Source organism: Cyrtonyx montezumae, unplaced genomic scaffold (assembly GCF_038088225.1).
Source record: "Cyrtonyx montezumae isolate F1298 unplaced genomic scaffold, pur_monq_1.0 scaffold_3, whole genome shotgun sequence".
In the NCBI taxonomy this organism is placed as follows: domain Eukaryota; kingdom Metazoa; phylum Chordata; class Aves; order Galliformes; family Odontophoridae; genus Cyrtonyx; species Cyrtonyx montezumae.
The window spans coordinates 86893417-86918559 of record NW_027072034.1 but is presented as its reverse complement, the minus strand read 5'-3'; the positions used below and the strand labels follow the sequence as shown (position 1 = coordinate 86918559).

At 43.3% G+C, this 25143-nt stretch overlaps 2 protein-coding genes across 2 annotated transcripts; one reads left to right on the top strand and one right to left on the bottom strand.

Moving 5' to 3' along the window:
- Positions 1–12362: 12362 nt before the first annotated feature.
- LOC136052276 (trypsin I-P1) lies at positions 12363–15940 on the bottom strand. Its single transcript, XM_065742263.1, has 5 exons — positions 15853–15940; positions 14990–15155; positions 14197–14450; positions 13314–13450; positions 12363–12628 (listed from the first exon to the last, which is right to left on the bottom strand). The coding sequence occupies exons 1-5, from the start codon at positions 15890–15892 to the stop codon at positions 12479–12481; spliced, it is 747 nt and encodes a 248-aa protein (XP_065598335.1). The 5' UTR covers positions 15893–15940; the 3' UTR covers positions 12363–12478.
- A 2641-nt stretch (positions 15941–18581) lies between these two features.
- Positions 18582–22359, top strand: LOC136052277 (trypsin II-P29-like). The gene is made up of 5 exons (XM_065742264.1): positions 18582–18662; positions 20002–20164; positions 20813–21066; positions 21380–21516; positions 22119–22359. The coding sequence occupies exons 1-5, from the start codon at positions 18620–18622 to the stop codon at positions 22266–22268; spliced, it is 747 nt and encodes a 248-aa protein (XP_065598336.1). The 5' UTR covers positions 18582–18619; the 3' UTR covers positions 22269–22359.
- The last annotated feature ends 2784 nt before the right edge of the window (positions 22360–25143 follow it).

The following is a 25143-nucleotide window of genomic DNA, read 5'->3' as shown; positions in this document are numbered from 1 at the left end:
CTCTTTGGATCGCACAGTGGGCTACCCAGGACTGGACTATCCACTCCAATATTTCAAATTGGCATTGAAAATAATCTTTTGCTCCCTGCCCCTGAGAACCTAAAACCAGGCATCAATAGAATAAAATGGCCTTGGAAGGTACAGGTAGGACCACGGTGGTGTGGCCTACTTGCACCCTGGGGGAGATTATTGGAGGTGGGAGGTTCGGTAGTCCCTCCAGTAATTGGTACATGGCCTGCTAATATTGTGGTCAACACTCCTGTCTTTATTGCTAAAGGGACCCCCATCCTGTCCCTATGGCAGACCAAAACACCCCCTTTGGTGCCTGATATATTTGTGCAGTCACAGACATCAGGCCAAATGGTTTGGTACAGGTGGCCAGGGCATGACCCAGTGCAAGCTGAAGTGTTGACCCAAGATTGGAATACAGCCTGTATCTTACCCTGGAGGGCAGACCTTTCCCTCTTGGTACCTTTGACACACCTATATTACTCCCTGTGAGTCTATGAGTCACCGGAAAAAACCAGATATTTCTGAAGTGTTTCAGAGTTGCTATAAGATCATGTGCAACATCTGGTGATGGTCTACCCAGGACTGATGGAGTGTAGGACAGACCCGCACCACGTGACCGCATGCTTCCAGTAAACACCACCAAGCACTGGCCCAAGGAAGAATATGAACCATGAGCTGATCATCACTCATCCCAGATTACATCGATATGCATTCCAACAGGCAATTACGTAAGCATTGCGATGTATTGGATCTCTGTATTAAGGAGGGCTCACCCTATAGTTACTTGGTCAGTGGTTCATGTCGTGAAGGGGTGGAGTGTATGGGAACTGTTGACTCACAGCCTGAACCACTGATTGATCACCTGAGGTGAGCACTGAGTCAGCTGCAGGGGCACAGGTAAAGGCAATGTACCTGAATGACCAGAAGGAGTGGAGTCTGGCTCCACCTCTCCCAGACCCCATTTAAGGGCTGACCACCACTGGGGAAGGATCTCTTCTTGGAGATTCCTCCCACTTGGAGTTACTGATGAACCTCAAGTGTCTGGAAAAGGTGAGCCTCTCTTTATTCAACAGTTGTCTGTTTACCATCCATATAAGCCTAACAAAATATACCATCTTCTTCACTATTCTTTCTGAGTACCACTCTTTTGGGTTATTCACCCTACAAGTGGGAAGGTAGGATGGAGGTGCTCTTCTACACTCCTGCAAAGTAGTTGATGGCACTCACACAGAAGCCATCGACAACCCAGATCAGGCAGAATGATGAACAAAACGTGAACGTGACATAGATAGCATGGGGCTGAACAGAGAAGATCCAGTGCTGCAATGTGGTGATCAAGATCTTTGAAATTTCAGGAACTTAGGTGCAGGGCACAGAACAAAATAACAAAGCACAGTTTCCTCTGTTTTTTTTGTTTGTTTGTTTGTTTTTGAGTAATACATCTTTTCTGAAGATCTCAGCTGCTTTAAAAGAAAGAGAGGAAATCCTCAAAGCATCCCTATGCCTTGTCTCAAACTCAGGCTCCCATCCAGTCCCATCATGTCCCTTGACTAAACACATACATGCATGTAAAGCTAACTGTAAAGCTAACCCAGTATTGTCTGTATTTCACACAATTCCCAGCCAACCAACTGCTTTCTAACCGCTTTCTGGGCGGTCCTCACACTGTCCTGCCCACTCCAAAATCATGCATTCCTTCCTTCCTCAGTGTTTCCTCCTCACATGTCAGAGCTACTAGATCAGTGCTGCCACCATAGACAGATCATTTGAAGACTAGAAATTCCTCATGTTTCTCTTCTGGTTTATTATGGCCTTCCTGGTTCTTGTAGGTAAGTAAACATTTTCCTCCCATGAGAAGCCTCACTGGTTCCTCTGCTGGTGCTTCAACAATGAGTCAAACTGTGGGTAATGCTCTATTCTCCAAGGCTTCCTGGGGAATATGAGCAATGAATGAGGTGAAATTTTCCTTGATCTCTTACTCAAAAAACTCTGCATTTCTAACATTTTTTTTCCTGTCACATATTAATACTTCAACTGAGAGCAGCAGTGAAGTTATTATTTTGAAAAATAAATTAAAAAAATATTACTCGTATATTCAAAATTGTTTTATCTCCTATATGTCTGTTCCAGAGAAATGGGACAGCATGCCACATGCTGGCATCCTATGTATTAATTCAAGGATGTGTCTTTGTGTCCCTTTTAACTTGTTCCACTCCTCACAGTTTCTTTCCTTTTCCAGGCTGGGCTCTTCAGCAAACCCCAGATACAGTTGTACGACTGGGAGACTCTCCGACTCTGAACTGTTCACACAAGGAGAGTGGAATCTGGACTATGTACTGGTACAAGAAGCCAACGGGGAAGAATGCCACTCTACAGCTGATTCTACGGTCAGTGGAAGGTAACAAGGCAGAGATAGAGGAGGAATTCAAAAGCCGCTTCCAGAGTAGTGGCACTAAAGGGAACTCCTTATCGGTGAAGATACATAATGTCCTACTCAACGACTCAGGCACTTATTTCTGTGCTAAGCAAGATACACTGTGACACAAAAGGCAGGAGCACCATAGCGCAAACCTCTGTCCATACAGGCAGAGACCTGCCCTCAGAACACACAGTCCACTGGGTACCAATAAAACCATTTTCCAACATTTGACCTTCAGCTCTGTGCACTTAAGAACAGTAGTTTCCTCGCTTCTGCTTTTTGTCTACTACTTTTCCTTCCCATTTCTGAATCAATTTTAACCCCACTTTTGATACAAGTTTTAAAGATATTGTTAAACTTGCTAGTGTTCATTGATAAATAGCTCTACAGTTCATTTTGGTAATGGGAGGAGTTGTGGCTTTGTACTAAGTAGATGAGAAGAGTCCCGTTAAGTCCTTGTATCAAAAAAATAAAATAAAATAAAGATAATTCTGCGTAGAATCAGTTACAGGATACATAGCATACCTCCAGGAAAACCTCAGCATATGGGAAAACATCTGCACATGTAACACACATTCTGCATATAAAAAGTATGCATGAAAGGAGGAGCTCAACACACGTGAATTCAGAAAATCATCACCAGTCTATTCTAAATGTCAGTGCTGACCCAGTGGTACCTGAGAAGGAAAGGGAGGGTGGTGTCAGGGATCTTGTCCATTGGTATCAAAGTCTCTGCTTTTGCCAGTTTGATAGTTCAATGAGGTTTTTGTTTTTTGTTTTTTTTAACAACCTTTTATGTCTGCTAGATTTGCAGGTGCACATCTCAAGGTCATAAACAAGCAAGTTCACACTAACAAGTTCATCAAGAAAAAGTTTGTATCAAAGCTTTCTTGTAGGAAAGTTATCCTGTTTTAGACAAAACTAAAACTATTCTACAGCACCCTGTGTTTCACCGGTATCAGCCTTCAATTTGTTGTCATGGAAGCATGTTTTGGAAGTGTTGGAGACATATCATGCACACTACAGAAAACCAGAATGTGTTGTAGGGTGTGTAACAAAATGAATAATACCAAATGGTATTGTCAGTCAAGATACTTTATAGGTGGAATAATTAGAAAGATTATCATTATCAAGATGGAAAGACAGTTGAAATAAAGAGAAATTCTCACCAATCTCTAAGGATCAAGGCTTGTAGGGGAAAACTCCACAAAGGAGGGATCACCAACAAGAGAACCTTCCCCAGTAGTGGTCAGCTCTTAAATGAGGCCTAGAAGAGGTGGAGTCAGACTCCACCCCCTCCGGTCACACAGGTGAATTGTCTTCATCTGTGCTCCCACATCTGACTCAGTGCTCACCTCAGGTGATCAATCAGTGTTTCAGGCCATGATTCAACAGTTCCCGTACACTCTACCCCTTCACAGCATGAACCAGTGATTGAGCTGACTAGGGGGTGAGTCTTCCCCAGTACAGAGTTCCGACACATTGTGACACTCATACAACTGACTGTTGCAGTTCACATTGACATAATCAAGGATGAGTGATGATTGGTGTATGGTTCACGTTCTTTCTTGGGCCAGTGTTTGGTGGTGTTTACTGGAGGCATGCAGTCATGTGTTGCAGGTCCATCCTATGCTCCATCAATCCCAGGTAGGCCGTCACTGGGTATTGCACATGGTCTCACAGCAACTCTGGAACACTTCAGTAACATTTTTTTTCTTTCCAGCAATCCTAAAGACTCAAAGACTCATGGGGATTAATAGAGATGTTTCATGGGTACTAAGAGGGGAAGGTCTGCTCTCTATGGCAAGATACAGGCTGTATTCCAATCTTGTGTCAACACTTCAGCTTGCACTGGGTCATGCCCTGGCCACCTGTACCAAACCATTTGGCCTGATGTCTGTGACTGCACAACTATATCAGGCACCAAAGGGGGAGTTTTGGTCTGCCATAGGGACATGATGGAGGTCCCTTTAGCAATAAAGACAGGAGTGTTGACCACAATATTAGCAGGCCATGTACCAATTACCGGAGGGACTACCGAACCTCCCACCTCCAATAATCTCCCCCAGGGTGCAAGTAGGCCACACCACCATGGTCCTACCTGCACCTTCCAAGGCCATTTTATTCTATTGATGCCAGGTCCTGTCTGATGGCCCTAAGGGAACCAATGTCCCTTGACACGCCATGAACTTTTCCAGGTCCTGATCTTTTACCTCAGGTGGCTCAGGCATCATAGCCTGAGACACCTGTGGAGGCTTTTTTCTTCTATTAGGTACTATGAAATCTAAATTCCAAGTTTTAGTAGGTGTCTGCTGTATTAGTTGTACTCTTGATTTTCTGGGAGTACTTTGAAATTACTGATCATTTCTTAACTGCTTCCATAATTGAAGTAGGATATGATTGGGCTGCCCACCAGTCTTGGCAAAGGCAATCCCGGTACATATCAGATCATTATATGTTGTTTTCGGTATACACGAATGATGCCCAATTGGGGTGCCTGTGGGGCAGCCTTCTTAGTTCTAATTGGGAGGACCTTCACTTCCTCTACCATTTGGACATTGCCCTTGTTTGTATGTGCTTTGTTTCTCCCAAGTCCACTACTAACTGGGCAGCTTGCTGGACAACGGCCACTGAAAGCCATTAGGGGGTTCAGTATTGATACCAATGTTCCATAAAGATGGGAAGAAGCCTTTTGTAAAATTAGGTCTCTCATTCCTGCTGTAAAATTTTCCATATCTGGGCTTTCAAATGTTTTTGAATACACTGCTTCTCTCATGCCCAGATCACGGTTATAAGTTTAAAGGTCATCCATACAAGACCATTAACCTGTATGAAAAGGTATATGCATTTTATTCAGCCAGGTTAGGTGGCATGCTGCCATCAATCAATATATTATGTTATGATTTTCATTGGTATGTTGGACAGCAACATATAATCACTGCCTAAGGGCAGGGTGTATAGTAGCAGTTGCCAATTTGGACATTTCTGCCCCATTAATGAAAACACACAGAGTAATAAGGGCATTAGTGTTATCAAGGCCTTAATGCTGGGTCACACAGGGCATATGTGTGGCGCTCACTGAAAGAGTGATTATTAAATGATTATTAAACCCATTAGCATTATCAGTGCCCACATACTGGCTTGTCAGAATATGAGGACACTCATCCTGGAACAGGGAAACATAATGCCACAGAGAGCACTGACTATAAAATTAAGCGACTACAAGTTGTAAGTGGACCTTTGACTAGAGCTGTGTCTGTGTGGCAAGACTCACGATACTCCAGCAGCCAGGGTCATTTCTACTGATGTGTTCTTCCTTTGAGAACTGAATGGCATATGCATTTAAGTAAAGCCTGAACCTAGATCATGATTATTATAGAATCATAGTGAGATAAAAAGGCTTATTAAAAAAATGAGCTTTGATATAAAAGAAGCTTGGAGATACCTCTGCAGATAAAATCATTTATGCAGAGACTTGCGAACAAGATGCCCTTGCTTACAAGTTGTTGCACAGAAGCTTGTGAATTCCTTTCCACTCAATCTGTACATTCTTAAATATTATTTTGGTTCCAAAATCTATAGACAACTTGAATTTACGACCTTTGGACTTGCTGTGCAGGCCTAATAAAATTGTAGAATTACCAGCATTGGAAAAGTTCTACAAGATATCCAGTCTAACCAATAGTTCTCACTAAACCACGTCCCTCAACACAACATCTAAACATTCTTTGAACACCTCCGCAGTTGGTGACTCCACCACCTCCTTTGGCAGCCCATTCCAGTGCCTGCCCACTCTTCTGGAAAAGTAGTATTTTCTAGCATCCAGTCTGAATCTCCCCTGACACAACTAGAGGCCATTTCCTCTAGTCCTATAGTTACATGAAAGAAGAGGCTGACTCCTAGCTCACTACAGCTTCCCTTCAAGTAGTTATAGAGAGTGATAAAGTCTCCCCTGAGCTTCCTCATCTCCAGACTAAACAATCCCAGCTCCCTAAACCATTTCTCATGAGGCCTATGCTCCAGAACCCTCATCAGCTTTGTTTCACTTCTCTGGAAATGCTCCAGGGCCTCGATGTTTCTCTTAACAGTGAAGGGCCCAAAATTGAACACAATACTTGAGGTGCGGCCTCACCAGCTCTGAGCACAGAGGTACAATTACTTCCCTGCTTTTGCTAGCAACAGTATTTCTGAAACAAGCCAGGATGCTGTTGCCCTTCTTGGCCACGTGGGCACACTGCTGTCTCAGCCAAGCATCAACCAATACCCCCAGGTCTGTTTCCTCTACACAGTCTTCCAGCCACTCTGCCCTAAGCCTGCAGTGTTGTCTGGAATTGTTGTGGTCAGAGTGTGGGATGTGGCACTTGGTCTTGTTGAACTTCATCCCATCGGCTTCAGCCCAGCAATCCAACCTGTCCAGATATTTCTGTAGGGCCTCGCTACTCCCAGGCAGAGCTACACTTCTAGCCAGCTTGGTGTCATTTGCAAATTTACTGAGGGTGATCTCAATGCCCTCATCCATGTCACCATTAAAGATATTTAAGAGAACAGGCCCCAGTACTGACTGCTGGGAAACACCACTTGTGACCTGTTGCCAACTGGATTTAAATCCATTCGCCACCACTATCTGGGCCCAGCAATCTGGCCCTCCAGCCAGTTCTTTACCCAGCCAAGATTGTACCTGTCCAAGTCATGGGCTGCCAGCCTTTCAAGGAGAATACTGTGGGAGACAGTGACAAAGGCTTTGCTAAAGTCAAAGTAGACCACATTAACAACCTCTCCCTCATCCACCAAGTAGATCAGTATATCATTGAAGAAGATCAAGTTGGCCAAGCAGGATCTGCCCTTCATGAACCCATGCTGGCCAGGCCTTATCCCCCAGTTGTTCCACACATGCCATGTAATCACCCTCAGGATAGTCTCCACCACACCCTTCCCTGAAACTGAGGTCAGACCAACAGGCCTGCAGTTCCCTAGATCCTCCTTATGATCCTTCTTGTAGATGGGAGTCACACTGGCAAGACTCCAGTCTTCTGGGACCTCTCCAGTTGACCAGGAACAGTGATAGATCACATGCAAGGGTAAACATATATTAAGCAAACCGGGAAGTCTGTACTTCAGCCAATAAAGAATGGAGGGGTAAAAATACAGTCAGATGATGAGGATACATATGTAGTGAGAGAGACTCTACGGAGGAAATGCCTCCAGTAGATACTCCCTTTATTAGAATAAAGAGAGCTGGAAACTCTGTCTCTTTTTGGAATAAAGATGATTTAGCAACCTTATTTGAGCAAAATTTTTCCCAACAATGTAACATCACAGAATCAAAGATTCACAGAACTGTAGGGGTTGGAAGGGACCTCTAGATATCCCAGTATCCCAAGTGGGAGAGAACCTTCAAGGATCATTAAGTCCAACTCCTAGCTCGACATAGAACTACCCAAAATTTAAACCAAAACTCCCAAAAATTAAACCAAAATTTTAATGTCTGTGGGCATTGTCCAAATGTTTCCTGAACTCCAGTAGGCTTGGTGCCATGACCACTTCCTTGAAGAGCCTAACCTTTTCCTAATATCCAGCATGACCATCCAACAGACAGTTTCATACTAACCCCTCAAGTCTTATTACTGGTCACTGGAGAGACCAGTGCCTCCCCTTCTGCTTCACCTCGTGAAGAAACTGTAGACTGTGATAAGGTCTCACTCAGTCTCCCTTTCTCCAGACTGAACAAAGCAAGTGACTTCAGCTGTTTCTCATATATTTTGCCTTCTAGAACCTTAACAGTCTTTGCTGCCTTCCTCTGGACACTAATAGTTTTATGTCCTTATATTGTTGCATCCATAAATGCGCACACTACTTGAGATAAGGACACCAGCACAGAGTAGAGTGTGCTTCCCCTGCAAGCATAGCTAGCAATACAGTGCTTGATGCTGACTAAAAATAATTGGACCAAGTCTGTATACAGTCCAGGTAACTGAAAAGTCCATATAACTGGGAACACTAGAAATCAGTTTCTATGTGCCTTAGCACAGCTTCGAGGAGGATCTGCTCCATGATCTTTCCTGGCACAGAGGTGAGACTGTTAGGTCAGTAGTTCCCTGGGTCATCTTTTTGATTCTTCTTAAAGATGAATATGACGTTGTGTGTTTTTCAGTCACCAGAGACTTCACCTGATTGTCACAACTTTTCAAATATGAAATTTTGATTGAGAGCATTTTGATGACTACATCAACTTATTCTCTCAAGACTCAGGGATCTCATTTTGACCCTGAGACTTGTGGATGTTCATGTTCCTCAGGTGGTCACAAATCTTACCTTCGCTTACAGTGGGAGGGAACACAGCATCACAGAATTGTATGGGTTGGAAGAGTCCTCTAAAGATCATCAAATCCAACTGCCCTGCCAAAGGGGCCTGGTTTTTTGGAAAAAATTGCCTCCAGCCTTGCAATTTTTTTCTTCAACCTGATGTGATACAGGCTGCCTTGGGTTTTGTGTTCTTTCCTTTGAAATAAACTGTCCATGCACAGGTGAACTGTGATTTCCCTGCTCTTTCTGTTAAACCCTTTTAATCTGTATTTCACCCTGTAGCCTGGCCACAAGGCAGAGCAGGTTGTCTACCTGCTCAAACTCACACAGCTGTTCTGACAGCTGCTCCATGATGCCAGGGAAAGGCACTCTGCGCAGCCGGAGGTGTGGACAGCTCTGAATTCAGTCAGGGTTTCAAACATCCTTCCTGAAAGGGGCAGACACCTTTGCCCTGCTTCGCAGCGGGGTTCGGATGCTGTCACCCCCTGTTCCACCCATACCATGTCAACACTGCCGAACATCACAGGGGCTGTGCCCTCCCTTCGCAACAGCTGAAATAAAGGGGATGAAGTAGGTAGTCATACAGCCTCACTGCACATGAAATAAATTAGCATATATTAATGAGTTCTTGGAAAATAATGAAAATGTATGATGTTTCTGGAAATGTGTTGCACCTGTATGTCTTAATTGTTTAAATGTATAACCTGAATTCCGAGAGCACATGCTTGATTTGTCAAGTTGCCCAGTACGTATTGTGAACTAAAATAATGTGACTTCTTATCACCACAGTGGAATTAGAGTTTTCTTTCCAGACTTTCTGATGACAAGCAATTAGTAAGACATTAGTAAGACAGGTGTGATATCAACCTGTGCAAAACACAGTACTACATGGGCTTCCATAGGACCAAATTCCATCCCTGCCAGAACCAGTACAAGCACAGAAAGGGAACAGCTTTGTTAGGTACCTTTTCATGGCAGGATCCATCGGTGGTATAAGAGATGTTCTGACCATATAAGAAGGGATAGCCCAAGAGAGCATTTCAACTATTTGAATATTGAGTCTTAATCTAGAAAGTGGAAATTCTTCTTTGCATACAACAGGGACTGAGATATGGAGTGGACAGTGAGAGTGGACTGGGACTGTTTCCAAACTACCCTTCTCAACATGCCCATCCCTCATAGTCAAGAATGCACTCTGCTTACAGATATAAACATGTATTTTTCCCCATTTTCCTCATCCTCTTGTCATCTGAAATCCTGGAAGAAAACTTTCTAACTCCAATGTGATGTTAGAAAGTGGTATTTTTTAATTCCTCACAGTACGTACTGGGCAACTTGACAAACAAGTGCACCCTCTCAGAGTTCAGGTACTACATCTATACAGTTAAGACATACATATGCAGTACACTGGCATACATACTCATTCTTCTTCAAGGACTCATAGTTATATGCTAACATCCTTTGGGGAATGCTCAGTGGTATCTAGGGTGGTCCTTCTTCCCCTTTTTTCACTATCAACTTCATCACTGAAACTTTTGCCTCACTTCCGTTCACTTTTCCCCAGTTTGGAAGATTTCCATTGTTTATTAGGCCATAGTGAGCCACATTTTAAGAACAATGTATGTGAAACCCAGGGAAAATGTTCTTGCATATTTTGAGGTAGAAGTATTCTATTGTGACTCCAGTACTTGAGGCAAAATCATAGAAGCAAAGATAAAAAAAAAAGTATTCTGTTATGTCCCCAGTGCAAAATAATTGAGGAAAAACAAGACTGTTCACCCACTAGTGTTGAAATAGAAAGTTTTAGAACTATCACTCATGGATTCCTTTTGCTAAAGTAAAATATTGGTTCTTAAACTAATGTACTAATCCCTTTTGCTAAGCAAGTCAGCCTATATCACTCTTCACTGTCCTCCAACATATTCATCTCTCTGCTAACATACTGAAAACAGGTAGATATTTCTAAACTTTCTAATAAGGGAGAAACCTATCTTTGCTTAGAAAGAAGGGGATATTGTCTGTGTTTAACAGACAGAAATGTAGAATACTTTGATCAAGCAGAACATCTTATGTTATCTGATAAAACAGTGACAATTGTTCCCCTTGGAATACTGGCAAGTATAGAACTGTTTAGCTTGTTCTTAGGTGACCATATAAGGATAAAAGAATTAAGAAGCATTCTCCAAATATTACCAAAGGTACCATAAGACTCCCAAACAATCCATGCAAGCACAGATGGCTGGAAATGTGACCAATAGGGGATGGTGTATAATAATTGCAAAACCTTATGAATATGTAGGTAGTAGGTGTTCCTTCTGTATTAGATAGATGGAGTATATGGGAATTTGATGCATAAATAAGGTGAAGAAATTTTCATTATTTTCCTTGATTTCTGGAAACATTTAACTCTTGAGCACCCAGCCCAAATAAAAAGCAACAACTCTCTTGCGTGTGTGGGAATTGGTTCATTGCACGTCAGGTAACAAATTTGCTTTTTGGATGACAGTACCAGGCAAGAATCTCCACTCACACTGTTTATGGAGGGAAAACCTGTGACTTTCAACAGCTCCCTGGTAAGAACTCTGTCTCCTGGTACAAACAGGCTGAAGGGAACAATGTCAGGCTTTTATTCCAGAAAAAAAAGAAAGCCTAAAAAGGAAGATGGTGAGAAGGAATTCAACAAGGGCTTTCAGAGCAGTGGGATACCATGCTATGGCCTGATCTCATTTGTATATTGTGCTTTGTCCTGGCTCATGTACCTATTACTCATCTAAGAGGTATATCAGCAACAAAGCACCTGAAAGAGCTAAGCACAAGCCCCCTCTGTATGAAAATGCCATTTGTTCCTTTGCACCCCACAGTTCTCTCTCTTCCAGTGCCAGGTTTCTTCCACATTTTTTTCCTATTTTTCTGATGTTATGCTTTTCCTGTCATTTTATTTTTCTCAGTTTTTTCTCTTTTTATTATTATTATTATTATTGTTTTTTTTTTTTCAGGAGATGGCTGCACAGCCCATGGGCAACTTTGGCAGTTTTTTCATGGACTTTCTCAGGGCACATTGGGGCTTACAGGGATCAAAACTCAGGAACATCTCTGTTCTTTTGGATGTTCCAGGAAAACTTAGAAAGCCCACCATGTCCAGTGAGCAAAATGGTATGGACAGCAGCCCCAACAATTTAGTAAAATAGCCTTGGAAGTTCATAGTACTGGTACATTAAGAGAACAAACCCTAGCAAGAACTTGTCTTTATTTCCCAGGTAGAACTTTCAGTTATTTTGCACTGGGAAATGTTCAGTTATATGACTGTGGGTTGGGGGTGATTAGAGTGTTTGTGTTGCTGCCAACTGTTTTCTGTAAAGGAAGTATGTTGCCTTTGTAGTTCACCACAATTTTTCAGCTGTTTTATGTAGATGGGTAGCATTTCGCTATGTGATTATAAACAGAAAATATCTTTTACTCCAAAATGCTTCCATATAACTGACTGATGGACTCCTGAATGCAAGGCTAAAAAGTTTTCCAAGACTCTTATAGTTGATAGACACTACAAATATTAGCTAGCTAGCTAGCTAGATAGATAGATAGATTACTTGTTCTCCATGTGGTAACCTATGAAAGTAACCAGAGGAACTGCACAAATAAACTCTGTCATAGAATGTTTATTTTTTGTTAAGTTTTGTACATCCAGTTCCAAAACAGAAGGAAATGAGGAGGAGGAGGAAAAGAAGGTCACGTGAAGTGAGTGTCTCAGTTGGCAGCAATAGTTGATTGAATCCAGGAAACATAATTGCAAACCTTAGTGTAAACACCAGGATAACCTTTTTGTGCGCATCCAATACCCCAGGAAACAATACCCTGAAGCTGCCCATTGCAGACTACTGGTCCACCGGAATCCCCCTATACAGACAGATACAGATACTCAGCAAATGTTATCAGCATGAGCAATAGGCAATTTTTCCCAGAAATGACTGAGATTCTAGAGTTCCAATAGACTTTTTCTTACGAAGATCTTTTCTGCTTACAATTCTACACCTGATGCTAACATGCCTTACTTCTGCTCTAAGGCATCACAGATAATAGTAAGTTACTTGTATTTCATGGATACAGTTCTTGGCAGATGCTCAGAAAACTTTTCCTGCACATTATTATGCAAATTCTTTTCACAAAGTCAAGTGTATGCAACATACAGTGCAATTGCCAAGTGTGTTCATTTTCTAGACTTCCTGGATGTTGATACAGTGAGTATTTTATTCTCACTGAATCCCAGACTAACATCGGTATCCCAGGCTAGAGCCTCTGTGATTATTGTTTATTCTCTGGTGCAGCACTTCTCTGTTTTCAGTGTTCCAAAGTGCATACTCTGCATGTGGAAAATTAAGGCAAAGGTATTTCATGTCTCAAAAAAAGAAAAAGAAATTACAGGGATCAACTGAGTGAAAAAATTGCCAACTAAGTAACCTCTACCCTCCACTGCTAGTAGAAAAAAAAGGTTTCAAACATGCCATTGAATATCTCTAAATCAATATCATCTTCTACTAGGAGAAGACAGGAAAGGTACAGGTAGAAGAGACAGTTGTTTTACCTGGCAGGAATCTTTCCCTCCATTCAGGTATCCTACACATATCATGTTACTGGTAATTTGACCGGGGTAAGCACTGCTGCACTGGCTTGAGGAGAGTACAGGGGCATTCAGGCACTGCAAGACATCTGGATACAGAGCTATAAGAAAATAGAGAGAAATGACTGATAGGATACCTGATTTAATTTCAGAGCCTGAAGAAACCATCTTTCTTAAAAGAAGTCATTGCTGGACACCCTGTTTTAGCAGTCCTCATTTTTCTTCTGAGCTGTAATTCTATCTCTTTAGATGAAACAAATTCTCCCCACAGGCCCTCTGTTCTACACTATGTCTAGAAGGTCATCAGCTGGCAGATTTGGAACTAAGAACCATTCTTTCAGTGTATATGATGAAGAAAACTTGGGCCTCTGGGAAACTGTCCTCTCCTCACCTCTGGTGCAGGTTTGGTTCTGTCAGAGAATTAGACACCAGTCTTCACCCACACCTCTGACCATCAGTGTAAGAGTGGAGCTCTTCTGTAGCAATTTTAGATCCACAATCACATGTTTTTATAATGTTCTTAGAACTCTAACTAGTGAATGGAGCTGCATAGTTGATGGTGCCAAGACACCAAATGTATTGCAATGTGGACATATTAGTGAAGGGCACTTGAATGAATTAAATGATTCATAAAATAGAGCAAGATTCAAGTTCTGAGAAAGTTTTACAATTAGGCCAGTTAAATTATTGTTCTCCTACATGGACTGATCTTTTAGAATCATTCTTCAAAAAGGCTTGCCCTGCAGCACTTCTCTGTTCTTTACTCTGTACTTTTTGGACTTAATTGTGAGGTCCTAGACTATCTTCCGGGTACTTAGGATGCTGTGCATTCCCAACCAGCACTCACAGCCACTGCTGAGTGTGTTGCCCCATCCAGAGATTAGGCATGTTGTTCCGGTGGTCACACAACTAGTAGGCAGAGCAATTGTGTTGACATAGGAGTTGAGTGTGGCTGGTTTGGCAAGCTTGATGAGCATGATATCATTGTTCAGTGTGTTGGAGTTGTAGCTAGAGTGACGGATGACTTTAGATGAACTAATGGTCTGCTCACTCCCGTCTTGGACTGCCAGGTTGTATTCACCAAGCTTCACTTGAATGGAACTGGAAAAAAGAAGGAATGTCACTTACTTTATTGCCACTGGAATCATGGTTATGAGAAATCTGCCTATCACTGTATGTATTAATTATTTTCATGCTGGGTTCTTTTCTTGTCCTGCAATAAGTCCTGAGGATCCAAGCTGAGATTTTATTTCCAGTGCTGGTGATGAACTCATGAAGGACTGTTCTGTGGCAAGTACAAGCATTCTGGTAGACAAACTGGTATCACCATAAAGTCATTCCTCTTCCTCTTATATAGTAATTAAGTTTTAACAAGGTTAATGCAGTTTGTAGTAGACCACATATATAACTTGCTAGATTACCTTGTTGTCGTTTCATAAAGTAATCTGCATTCTGAAAAACATTTGCAGAAAGGGAAAACATCTTGTGATGCATCACCCCACCTTTCTGACCCACTCATTCCTCAGTTGTCTTCTGTCAGAACTAAATTACTTATACATTTGGATCTCACAGCTCTGTATTCCTGCTAAAAGCGAACTGGAGAAAAGAAGTAGGTTATGGAATATATTTTTTCCACTCACGATTTGTAGCAGTGAGCAGCTGACAGCACCCACTGGCTACTGATGAGAGAACCTCCACAGAAGTGATATCCAGAATTCAGTGACACCTGATAGGGTACAGCATTCTTTGCACAGTTGTAGCCTCCCACAATCTTGTCGTCATCAACATCATTGATGGGGAAGGCAACTGTAAAATAAGAAACACCATACGTTAACATCTGGCATAAGAAACTCTGTGGCCCCTTGATTGGCTGAAAGATCTCATTTATAGGCTCTGGTTCTACAAAAATACACTATAGCAGTTATGGTCAACTCCACAGATGTTTGCTGCTCCCTAAAATAAGCTCATTGAATTTAGATTTGCAGCTCATCTATTTGTTTCTATAGCCCTGGCTGCTATTTCCAGAGTGAAATTAATAATACAGAAATGTTCTTGTTGGATGAGACCAAAGATCTGTCTGTCCCAGGAACTTGTCTGAAGAAGCAGTGAATAGCAGACTGAAAATACTGTCTGCAGTGATATTTCCTTGGAACACTCCGCTATATTCCAATAAATTACATTAGTTTTAGGACTTCCTGAGTAAGAAGTACTTTGTAATTCATTTTCATTGGAAAATATGTGAATTTATATAGCCTTATTTTGAACCTGTGTAAACATGTTAGTCTTCCTGGGTCAAGAACCATGAAGGCATTCATTTAATGTCTTGTGAAATAAGTTAGCCTGGACAGATATTTAGTAGTCAAAAGAAGTAGAAGTGCTCTGCCTCAAACCTTGTGCAAATGTAAACTGGATTTCAATTTCTCACAACAGACTACGCTACAAATTTCCTCAGAAATGAGTTTCATTTTAAATTAGAAATAAATAGAAGTAAAAATAGACTCACCAGCCACACCAACAAAGGTGATGAACAGTATGTATTTCATGGTCTTGACACAGCCTCGAGCCCAGACTGATGGACTGGAAACATGAGCTGCTGGAAATATATTTTCTGTAATAGCTTATCTTTAACCCAAGGTTTTCTCCAGAAAAAAAAAAAAAAAAAAACAAACAGAACAGTGGAAAACTTGAAAATCCAAATGTAAGCATTAGAAGGTACTGATAGTAATTACAAACAATGTATAAGTTAATCATAAACCATTCATAAGATATAGAGCTCTCTTTAATTGTTTCAGATTATTTACAAAATAAAGATATATTGGTTTTTTGGGGTTTTGAAAGATAGGTGGTTGTTTGTCCTTCTCACTCCCATATGCAACACCTGTTCATCGGAACCCTTTGAGATTTCTCTTTGCTGGTGGTGTCATCTTTATGAAAGCAGGCTTTATCCAGAAGCTGTACAATGTACATAGTGGAATGAAAGATATTTTGTATTTGTTAAAAATATATACATGTATGTTACATTTCTTAAGTTTATTTTTTAAAATTCAATTTCTTCAGTAATATGCTTCTTTATACCTGTATGATACAATGTTTTCTCAAATTAAATCATTCATAAATAATTTCAAAAACTGAGTAGGAGAAAACTCTTCCATGTGGCCCTCCACCTCCTAAGATAATTTGCTCAAATGTGGAACGTTCACCATTTTTGCTTGAAAGCATTACTCTCATTTAATCTAAAAGATTATGTCAGCCTAAGCAAAGGAAATAGTTGTATATTTATTTAATTTTGGAATTGTCTACAGAGAATGATAGTGAAAAATTTGAGTATGAGTTGATACTTATGGATACAGTGTATGTGAACACAAATACTGTGACCATGAACAGTGAGATTTCTCGAAATTCTCTGAAAGAGCATTAACACTTATAAAGCTTAGTCAGTTAAATCATAATGATTTGACAAATAATTATTTTTCAAGGAGCTGTCAAAATCATCATGTCATCTTCCAAGAGACAATCTCAGAAGACTGTTAACAGAAGTCAACTACTCTGTGATGCTTAAATGGAACAAGAGACAAAATAGGAATCATTTTTCAGCTCCATTTCATGATCAGACATTTGAGTGCCATGGAGGGTTGCTGCATAGAGGTACTCTATGGACATATTCCTTCATTTTAAAGGGGAAGATCATGGAACCCTCCACATCACTGCATTTAATGTCCCGTGGATTAAACAATAATTACTATAAAATTTCACTATAACTTAAATTGAGAAACAAATTAGGATAAGAGAATTTGTGAGGAAAATAGAAATATTTGTAATGCCAAAGTTAATAAGAAGGGAAGAAATTATCAAAGCTGAATAATTCCACCCTACGTAAGGGAAGCTTAGATCTCACAGCAGAGGACTGGAGGATCCAGAAGCACTGGTGGGGAGTGGATGACTAAACGGAAGGCAGCTGTGTTCCATATTATCAAGGGATAAACAGTACCCTTTTGAATTTCTAGAAATATCAGTTCACAAGTGCCTCTGATTCCTCATAGGGTCTCAGGAAACCCTGATGGAAAAACAAAAAATTTCATTTTAATTTCGATATTTTATTCTATGTTTTCAAAATATATTTTTCAATATTTTAAAAAACTAATCAGCCACTCTCAGCAGCACAAAAGACATCATAGCGGGCCTGCTGGTAATGCCCTTGGAGAAAAAGATCTCTGGGAGCCACTTTATGCTACTTGCCTAAATCAGCAAGAGGACACTACAAGCCTTTTCCCAGGTCAACGTCAGAGCTTGCAGCACAAGCCCTGCTTCCACAAGCACAAGTTCCTAAGTCCTTGATGACAAACAAACACCTCAAGGACGTGTTTCCTAAACCTCTCCCCATTTTCCTACCGGACTCTTTGGAGAGGCATTCATGAACCCCAGCATAACAGGGTGCATTCCTGCAGGCACAACAGTGCATGAGCACATGGGGCAAACTGATCTCAAATGAAGGCATTCGGGTTGTTTGTGATGCACAGTCCAGAGATCAACCAGCAGACAGACCGATTCAGAGAAGAATTCAGGCCATTCTGTTGAATGAGGACCAAACTCCTCCGACCCCAGGTTAAAAGCATGACACTCTCTTTCCACCCACTTCCTCTTTTTCTAAGAAGATATATCCTTTCATGAATGGTATATACGCATGAATGGTAAATACCCTCTTCTGCCCAGTAGAAGTGAACACCCCACGGGCCCATTTTTCAGGCTCTCTCAAAAATGAACTCCTGAAGTATACACCTCCATCTGCAAACAGTTATTTAATGCAGTGATATGCATAATATAATAATAATGTATCTAATACAATATAATTATATATATATAAACACACATATGCATACACACGCACACACACGCACGCGTACATATATATATGTAAAATAATGCAATAATTTAAAGCAGAGAAGCTGCAGCAGAGTAGTGGTGGCTCCAGAGTCATTGGTGGGAATCTGGCCACTGAATGAAGGACAGCTGGGTTCGTATTATCAAGGGAAAATCAATGCCAGCTTGCATTTCTAGAAATACCTGTTTCTACTTTCAGTATAACGATCAGCAGCATCATTGGTATACTCAGATAAAATAAGTAAATTTGTCCAGGCTGATGCAAGGCCCTGGGAAAGTTGAAGCTGGAGAGCCCATGGGCCTGCAAAGATAAAGTTCTCCAGGAGCATAAAGCAGAGGAGTTTCTGAGGCTAGTCCCTGTACATATCACAGAGCTCGGTGGTGGAGGCACCATGAATTCTCTCTTCCTGATTCTCTCCTGCCTGGGAGCAGCTGGTACGTTCTCAAATGTTTCTGATCTGAGCAAAACTTCTCCCATAACCTCTTGCCTCGCCTTCTCTTCCTGCCCTCTCTTTCTCCAATGGCAGACTATTCTTTTCTTCTCATTCCACCTATGTGAGAGACTTGGACTCCCAGACTCCTAGAGAGACAGAGAAGGTAGGATGTGACGGGGGTGTATGAAACAGTGAGGAGCTTGCTGTCCCCTCCTGTACAAGGATTAGGGAGTATCAAACAAAGGTAGATCATCTGGTAGGTTTGCACCTAACAACGGACAATTCCACTTCTTTTAGGAAAGCTGTGAACCCCTTTCTGCAGAATTTTTGTGTGTGTAAAGGGCTTATGCAGCCTCAGAAATTGAGGGGACAAGTTTGTGTAAAAAATCTCCATCAAAAGCTATGAGGTTGAGAGACACTCCATCTGACCAGGAGACGTCAAGTACATGAGTTGCTGGAGGCCCAGGAGGGGCCGGGGAAGGGTTTTGCATCTTCTGCATTTGGCATCTGTAATCGGTGGTCAGAGACAGGCTTCACGCCCACGGTGTTCTTGTGCAGTGGTCTCCAAAGAGGGGTGCGTGCACCCCAGAATATGCAAGATGGTCCATTAGGGCGTGAGAAGAACACATTAGAACTGCAGTAGTACACGTACATAACTTGCAAATGAATAAGCGTACATATATTGCAAGGAGGGACGGGAGTGTTGAAAGGGTTTTTACCAAAAGGGACGCACGATCAAAAATGGTTGGCTACCACTGTTCCATTGCCTTCAACAAATACCTTCTTTCTCACATTCAGTTATGTTCTTCCCTATATCATCCAAGCACGATCATTCTTATATCACCCTCCAGCTCCACAAAGACTTTGTGTTTTCTCCTGTTTCATTGCTACCAGCGTTCCCCTTCACTATTGCTCACCCCTCCTTTCCCCCCAGCAGATTAAAACTTCTGCCAACATTCTCAACTGCATTTGCCCTCATACAGTTTCTGCTCCACAAAAGCGACCACCATGTGCTTTCTGCCATGCCATAGATGTCGCATGCTGTTCCAAAGATTCTGTGGAAAGGACACAGTGAGGCCTGCATGCAATTACTTTGTGAGGTCCTTTGGCAGCTTCTTCTCTTCTGTTCTCTTTCTGACTTGAGATGGTAAAGACTTAGACTCGAGTTTCAGCGTAGCCAGGACGAACTCAGCAGGACGTTTCAGAGGTCACGTGAAGACTTGAGAAGTTTCAAACTCTTTTGGCTGCTGCTAATTCCTCTGTAGCTCACTGTCTGCTGCTACACTTGCAGAGAATGGAGTCAGGCCTGGTGCTGTGAAACCCAATTCTCTTTCCTTCAGTTGCTTTCCCTGGAGGTGCTGATGATGACAAGATTGTGGGAGGCTACACATGCCCAGCGCATTCAGTTCCCTACCAGGTGTCTCTGAACTCTGGCTATCACTTCTGTGGAGGTTCCCTCATCAACAGCCAGTGGGTCTTGTCAGCTGCTCACTGCTACAAATCGTAAGTACGGATCGGGTTGTGTGTCTGGATGGGTTCTAGTCAAACCTTGCAATCATTTTGGATCTGGAACTCCAGTGCCTCTTGGGAGAAGACCATCTGAGGGGGCAACGCATGGTGTACCTGAGAACCAAAGGAGGTCCTCAGTCTCAGCTTCCCTCAGTCTCTCTGCTTTTCATCATCTGTCCAATATTGTGGCACTCTTGGCATCCTTTTCTGTGCACGCTAACATGCCTTTCTGTCCCCATTTGCACGTCTATGTGGCGTACCGTTATCATTTTGTTCACGTTCATTCCTTCAGATCTTCCCTGTGGATCTTTCTTTGTTCTGAGAGAACACACCTTATGGATCGTGTTTCCCTGCAGCAGGTTTCCATTCTGAAGCGTTGCTCTAGGTGTCTGGAGTCATCCATCTACCACTGCCACAGCTGCAAGCTGAGGATCCTCTGGACAGGATGCCCATCTGGCAAGGCTTTCCAGACTCTGTTCTCCACAAAATCAAATGGTTTCTAGTGCTCTGTGACACATTACCCTCTGATTAGGGCAACATTCACTGTGTTACTCTCTTCCAAGAGTCTGCCAGACCCCTTTACGGCACAAAGTTGTTCAACCCTCGGCTAACTGCTGTGTTTCTCTGCTGGCAATTTTGCAGCCGTATACAAGTGAGGCTGGGAGAGTACAACATCGACGTGCAGGAAGACAGTGAAGAAGTCAGGAGTTCATCAGTAATCATCCGCCATCCTAAATACAGTTCAATAACCCTCAATAATGACATTATGTTGATCAAGTTGGCATCTGCGGTGGTCTACAGTGACGACATCCAACCCATAGCTCTGCCCAGCTCCTGTGCCAAGGCGGGGACCGAGTGCCTGATTTCAGGGTGGGGAAACACGCTGAGCAATGGCTGTGAGTATCAAGATGCACAACAAGTAGCTGTTTGCGCTTCTCCTGCTCTTCCACTGCGTTCATGAGACCCACACTCTTTTCGGCTGATTTCTTTGTAGCCTTTTCTTGTTCTGCCTGCAAGGTGTGCCAGTGTGCCTCAGTGTACAATGCACTTCACATTTGCTCCTCTAGCTCTCTAGCTCAAGGGTTTGCTCTACCCTGCTTTGCTGGCTGGGCCTCGCAGATAGGTCTTCAGGTCATTTTGTTAACTGACAGTACTGGGTCCCAGGAAGAAAAAACAACAAATGTTGTCTTGTCACTACTCTCCCGGTAGACAACACCCCTGAACTTCTCCAGTGCCTGAAAGCTCCAATTCTGAGTGACCAAGAGTGCCAAGAGGCGTACCCGGGTGATATCACCAGCAACATGATCTGTGTTGGGTTCCTGGAAGGTGGGAAAGACTCATGCCAGGTAAGAGCTGATGTCTATGCAGAGCCCTGGGCCACACAGAGCCAGGGTGCCTCATGCTTTATGGATTATTTTCTTGCTCGACAGCGTGCTTAGCCCTCCTTGTAGAATCATAGAATGGTTTATGGTGGAAGGGACCTAAAAGATCGTTGGGCTCCAACTCTCCACCATGGGCATGGTTGCCACCAACCAGATCAGGCCGCCCAAGACCCCATCCAGCCTGTCCTCAAACACCTCCAAAGGGATGGGGCTTCCACAGCTTCCCTGGTCAGTCTGCTGCACTGCCTCACTACCCTCGGAGCAGAGAGGATGCCCCAAAGTTCTTTTCTGATATTGAATCTTTCCAGCAGGGTTTAGCTGCAGTGTGGACTTGACCAAAAATAGCAGGTCCAGACACATCTGCCGGGCACTGAGTACAGTCACAGTGAATCACTGGGGACTAGGGGAGTCCAACAAATGAGGACTGGACTCTGCCTGCGCTCCCGTAGCAGGGCCTGCTGCTACCTTTCACTTTGCATCCCCTAGGTTCTTTGCACCAGGTCAAAATCTTTCCAGGTGAGATTCTGGTTCTAAACTGGTTCACGCCTCTAAATTTTTCTCTCCAGGGTGACTCAGGTGGACCAGTTGCGTGCAATGGAGAGCTGCAAGGAATTGTGTCCTGGGGAATTGGATGCGCTCAGAAAGGTTATCCCGGTGTTTACACCAAGGTCTGCAATTACGTTGATTGGATCCAGGAAACCATTGCAGCCTACTGAGACCCGGATGGCCCCCTTGCTCCTTGTCTGCTCCCCTCCTGCCCTATCACTTTCCTCTTAAGAAAGGTAATAGCACAAATAAAAATCTTACTTAAATGAACCTTACAGACACTTTCTCTGCTGAATGAAGCTCGTCAGAGCCAAAAGAGTTTCCCTGCAGCTTTGTCCCTACTGTTCCAGCTGAGGCGTGCACACAGTTAGCAGTGCTCCAGAGTTGCCGGGTTGGCAGGCAAAGGGACTAGGACACTGTGCTACCACTTAGGAAGTCTTTTGAGGCAGGCAGAAAAGGGGTTTCCTTTTCTTCTGGTCTTCTTACTGAGAAGGGAACTGTTGGAGCAGGTCTGTGGGAGTAGTCCTACAGCAGCTGAGAAGAGTTCCTTTTTGCTGCTCTCTGTGGTGAAATTATCTCCTCACTGGTCCTGGAAAAGCTTTGCTGGCAGCCTTTGTTGCTATGGTGCTGGATGGAATAGCAATGAGAAGCCACAGTCCAGTGGGGCCCCAGGAAAAATGTGTGGCCAGCAGAACTTTCCCCTTTACTTGCTCAGAGTCAGTGGAGTCAGGATTACTGGGTCCGCCAGTGTCTAGTAGGTGATCCAGACTGGCTGTTATGGAAAAGTGATCAATAGCAAATGGGCGGCAAGAATGCCAGGTGCTGGATAGCTCTGTAAATCAGAAAAAGAAGATCAGTCAGAAGGAGGGAGAGAGGGAGGGAGGGAGGGAGAGAGGGAGGGAGGGAGGGAGGGAGGGAGGGAGGGAGGGAGGGAGGGAGGGAGGGAGGGAGGGAGGGAGGGAGGGAGGGAGGGAGGGAGGGAGGGAGGGAGGGAGGGAGGGAGGGAGGGAGGGAGGGAGGGAGGGAGGGAGGGAGGGAGGGAGGGAGGGAGGGAGGGAGGGAGGGAGGAAAGGAGGGAGGAAAGGAGGGAGGAAAGGAGGGAGGAAAGGAGGGAGGAAAGGAAGGAGGAAAGGAAGGAGGGAGGGAGGAAGGGAGGAAAGGAGGGAGGAAAGGAGGGAGGAAAAGAGGGAGGAAAAGAAGGAGGAAGGGAGGGAAGAAGGGAGGGAGAGAATGAATGAAGGAATGAATGAATGAATGGGGAAGGAATTAAGGAATTAATGTGAATGAGGGTGAGGGGGAGTAAGGAAGGAGAGCATCTTTTTGGTTGGGCTTCTTGGAGAAGGCACTAACTGCCTGTTTCATCTGTAGAGAATTGCTAGAACGATCTCCCTTGAAGAACCCTGAGGTCGTGTATACCCTAGAAGCTGCCTCTTTGCTGTGAAATTCTAGAACAGAATGCTAAGTTAGCCAAGGAGGGACTGGGAATGGTGCAAGATTCTTGCAAGAACGGTGAGGCGTAATGTCAGGTGGTATGCAAATGCTGCGGAAGCTGGTTGAGGTGTAGGAGCTAGTGAGGCTGTCACAGTGAAATAGCATGGAGGAGAAGGAGTAACTCACACGACATGAGCAGATGCAACTGGATTGGAAATGGAATCAGAAAACACAACTTGGAAACGAAGGTGTGAAAGAAAGAGGATGGGACTGGGCAGACAAGGTTTCTGAGATGGCAAGTCCAAGGTGGAAGGGTTTCTGGGCAAGCCCATTTCATGTGCAGGTACACAAAGAACTGCCTGGATGGCCAGGCCCACGGAATGGTGGTGGTTGGAGTTAAAACCAGCTGGTGATCAGTCATGAGTTGTGTTCCCCAGACATTCATGACTTTGGGCTGACCACATAAATCATAACAGACAGACACAGCCACTATTTGGACCAACAGAAACAGCACCAATGGCCTCATCTTCAGCAACCTCTTTTTCATAGCTATCAACATTTGTGCCTTACAGGCTTATGTTCTGTTTACATTTGTGGAAAGTCAGTCATTGGGCAACAGAATAATGAAGGAATCACAGATGCATTGGATTGTAGGTGTTTGAAAGGATCTCTGGAGACCATCTAGGATAATGACTGGAAAGAATGTACTGTTTATGTACAATTGGTATCCTTACCACAGCTGTGTTCAGGAACACAGCTGCCCCTTAACTGCCCCTGGATTCCACTCTCTGCACTTACTCATACCTGGTCTCATGTACACCCATACCTGAAAGTGCTTACATGGACACAGTTCTCCCTCTTCTCTAGCTGATGGCACCTGCGATCTGTGGTCTGACTCCAGTTGTGATACTTTGCCCTCTGTACACTAAGCATGTATGTGCAGAATTGAATCCGTCACTCAGAAAAATAGATCTAAAGAAGAAGAACCAGGCAGACACAGGATTCTCACCAGCATCTTGACCTTTATATGACTTCATTCCTCTTTCTCTTCCCTGCATTCAATTCCTTCCCAAATCATATCAGAGCCTCACTTTCCCTACCTTTGGTACTTCCCAAAATTATCCCATAATCCTCATGCAATCCCAATATGTTCTTCACTGGCATCCCTTACTGTCTCCCATAGCCAAAGGCAATAAACCCCATGAAACACAGAAGTGGCCCCCTTGTTTCCCTTCATTTGTGTGGATGGATTTCACACCAGGAATATGAGTGTTATGGCTCTTCTAGGATAGCTCTGGAACAGGGCTGGACAGACTGCCTCTTTCCTCAACTCTGAAATTTCGTTTTCCCCTCACTACCATTCTGCCCCTGGTCTGTCTGCATTGAAGAGATGGACCTTCAATGTGCCATCCACTCATCTTTACTAAGACAGGGAAACGTGCTGACAGGGTACTACCAAGGTTTCCTCCATCTGCCGTTGGCTCTCTTCTTGGATACTCATCTCCTACCGAGCATTTACCTTTTCTTCACAGAAAGGAAGCACACCAAAACCAACAAAAGCTATCCCTGAGAAAGTACAGCTATACTGTTGGGCATTTGGGGATTCTTTTTCTA